This window comes from Medicago sativa, chromosome 7 (genome assembly GCF_051527215.1).
Source record: "Medicago sativa cultivar Bolivia chromosome 7, Bolivia_mono, whole genome shotgun sequence".
Lineage (NCBI taxonomy): Eukaryota > Viridiplantae > Streptophyta > Magnoliopsida > Fabales > Fabaceae > Medicago > Medicago sativa.
Genome location: NC_140755.1, coordinates 54,936,657 through 54,939,076, shown reverse-complemented (window position 1 = coordinate 54,939,076; position 2,420 = coordinate 54,936,657). Strand labels below are relative to the sequence as shown.

At 31.7% G+C, this 2,420-nt stretch overlaps 1 protein-coding gene across 1 annotated transcript; it reads left to right on the top strand.

Annotated features, from left to right (window-relative positions):
- Positions 1-727: 727 nt before the first annotated feature.
- Positions 728-2,173, top strand: LOC146906850 (uncharacterized protein At5g48480-like). Its single transcript, XM_085723649.1, has 2 exons — positions 728-1,085; positions 1,647-2,173. Exons 1-2 carry the CDS (start codon positions 811-813, stop codon positions 1,867-1,869), a joined length of 498 nt encoding a protein of 165 aa, XP_085579775.1. The 5' UTR covers positions 728-810; the 3' UTR covers positions 1,870-2,173.
- Positions 2,174-2,420: the final 247 nt, after the last annotated feature.

Sequence of the window (2,420 nt, the reverse complement as noted above, 5' to 3'; positions counted from 1 at the left end):
ATTGTTGATATATATAAACTAAATTATTTTTAGGCAAATAATTATTTTTGTCTAAATTATTTGAGTAGATACAATAGTTCTTCAATGCAATGAAATTACAAAGTAGTTTTGATTGTTCACTTTATTAGTCAAAATAGTTACCGACTCTTCATAATAATTTCTAATTGTGTACTCTATTACTCAAAATAATCTTTGATGGCTTATCTATTTTGACTTAGACCATTTTGGCTAACAAATTGCAAATCAGAAATTACTTTGTAATTTAGATACAATGGTAGACTATTGTTGTTGCTCCTTACACATTTTATAACAAAAATGATTATTATTGGTTGATTTTTAAAGAGATATATTTTTAATTTAGACTGATTTATTTTTTAAATGGATAAATTGATATAGATTGATTCATGTTACAACAAATGAAATAATCTATTTTTAATTTCCCTTTTTTTGACAAATTTAATTTTCCTTTTAATAACCTAATTTATTTCTAGTGTACAAGAAACTTATAATATTAACTAGCTTAAAAAATAATTAATATTAATTAATAGAAAACGATTCGAATCCTTCCATTTTCCTCACATTCCAAAAGTTTTTACTAATACCCGTAAAAGTAATGCGCTAACCACTAACCCCATCTTTTCCACAAAATCCCCATTTTACCCTCCCAACGTTTCCCTTCCCCCGCTTCCAACTTCTATATAAACACTGTCCCACCACTCTCTCTTCTCTCACACTCTTCTCATTTCATCTTCACTCCCTCACATTTTCTCTCTCCTAGGGTTTTCAATTTCTCTCTTCCTTCCTTCAACAATGGCTTCCGAAACTCCTCAAAACGGTGCCGTTTCCGAAACCGCTTCTCCCGTTGTTTCCTTCGTCGCTTTCAAGCCTCAGCTCTTCGTTGAAGCTCCTAAAGCTAACGACGCTGTTGTGTTCTACAAGAACGCTTTTGCTGCTGAAGAGGTTTCTCGTGCGCTTAACCCTAAGCGTAAGGCTGATCAAGAGCTTCCTCTTGTTCTCTCTGCTGAACTCAAGATCGCTGGTGCTTCCTTCCTTGTTGCTGATGCTGTTGATGATTCCGCTAAACCGTGAGTTTCTTTTCTCACTACTTTTTTCCTTTTTTGTTGTAGATCTGAAAATGTTATCGCATTTTTTATTTTCTTACATTTTTTCTCTATTTTTTTTTTACATTTTTTCTGTATTTTTCCGTAGTCGTGATTTTCGTTTTGTTTTTATATGCTTCCGTAGTTATTTCATTACATTTGTGATATTTTATTTTTATATGATTGTTATGTCATGTTTATAGCTAGGAAATATTTTGTATTATTTTTTTATATTATTTAGGAATTTTCTGTTTATTATATGCTTGATCTGTGTTTAGATAAGGTTATTTTTCTTTTTGTCCTTATATTATGCTACAGTTTTAGTTTTTTGTTTTGTGCTAGTTTCCGTAATCTTTGATTTTGTTTTTATTTCCTTACTTTTATTTTACTGTTTTAATTTGTATTTTATTTGATTTTTATATTTTTATTTTTGTTTTTATAATGAAAGTTAGATTTTCTTTTTTGTCTCTTCATAGAGCTTTTTATTTTCTACTCAGTAGTGTCCTTAATATTTATTGATTTTTTTTATAATTATTTTTGGAACAGTGTGAAGAGTGGTGGAAACGGTGTCGTTTTCTGTCTTGAATCTGAGAACATTGAAGCTGCGATAGCAAAGGCAGTGAGTGCTGGAGCAGTTGCTGAAGGTGAAGTAGCTGAGTGTGAAGGCGCGTGCGGTGGAGGGCGCGTGGGAAAGGTCACTGATCCATACGGTTACGTTTGGCAATTCTGCACTCCTGTGAAGAAAGCTGGTACTGACGTGGAGGCTTGATGACTGTCCGATGATGTGAAGATGATCTGACCGTAGAAGTTGAATTTATATTTCGTTTTTAGTTTAATTTTAGAATTAAAGCTGAAATGACTATTTTGTCCAGAAAAGACAAGTTTCTTCTTGGTTCTTTTGGATATTGATGACTGTTATTATCCCTATGAGTTTAGGTATTCCGTCTAGGTTAATTAATATTTTGATATGGTGGTGCCGTGGTGGTACTTTACTGCATTATGGAGGAAAACTATTATCTTATGGTTCGATGAATGAATGAATTTTCTTGGTAGATATTTGCTGTTTATCGCAATCGTATACTTTGTGCACGTTCAGTTTTTAATACGTTCAGTAAATAATTTTAGCATGTTTCAATTTTGATATGATTATGTTACAAATTTATGATTTATACAAAATACCAATTTTAGCATTGAAATTATTAGAGAATATGATATGAATGTTGTTGGTTGCGTAGTTAATGTGATTCTGTGCTTGCTTTTCAAATTCAAACGACAATAACAGCTTGCAGTGATTCACCCGTATATATTCTTCAATTGTCT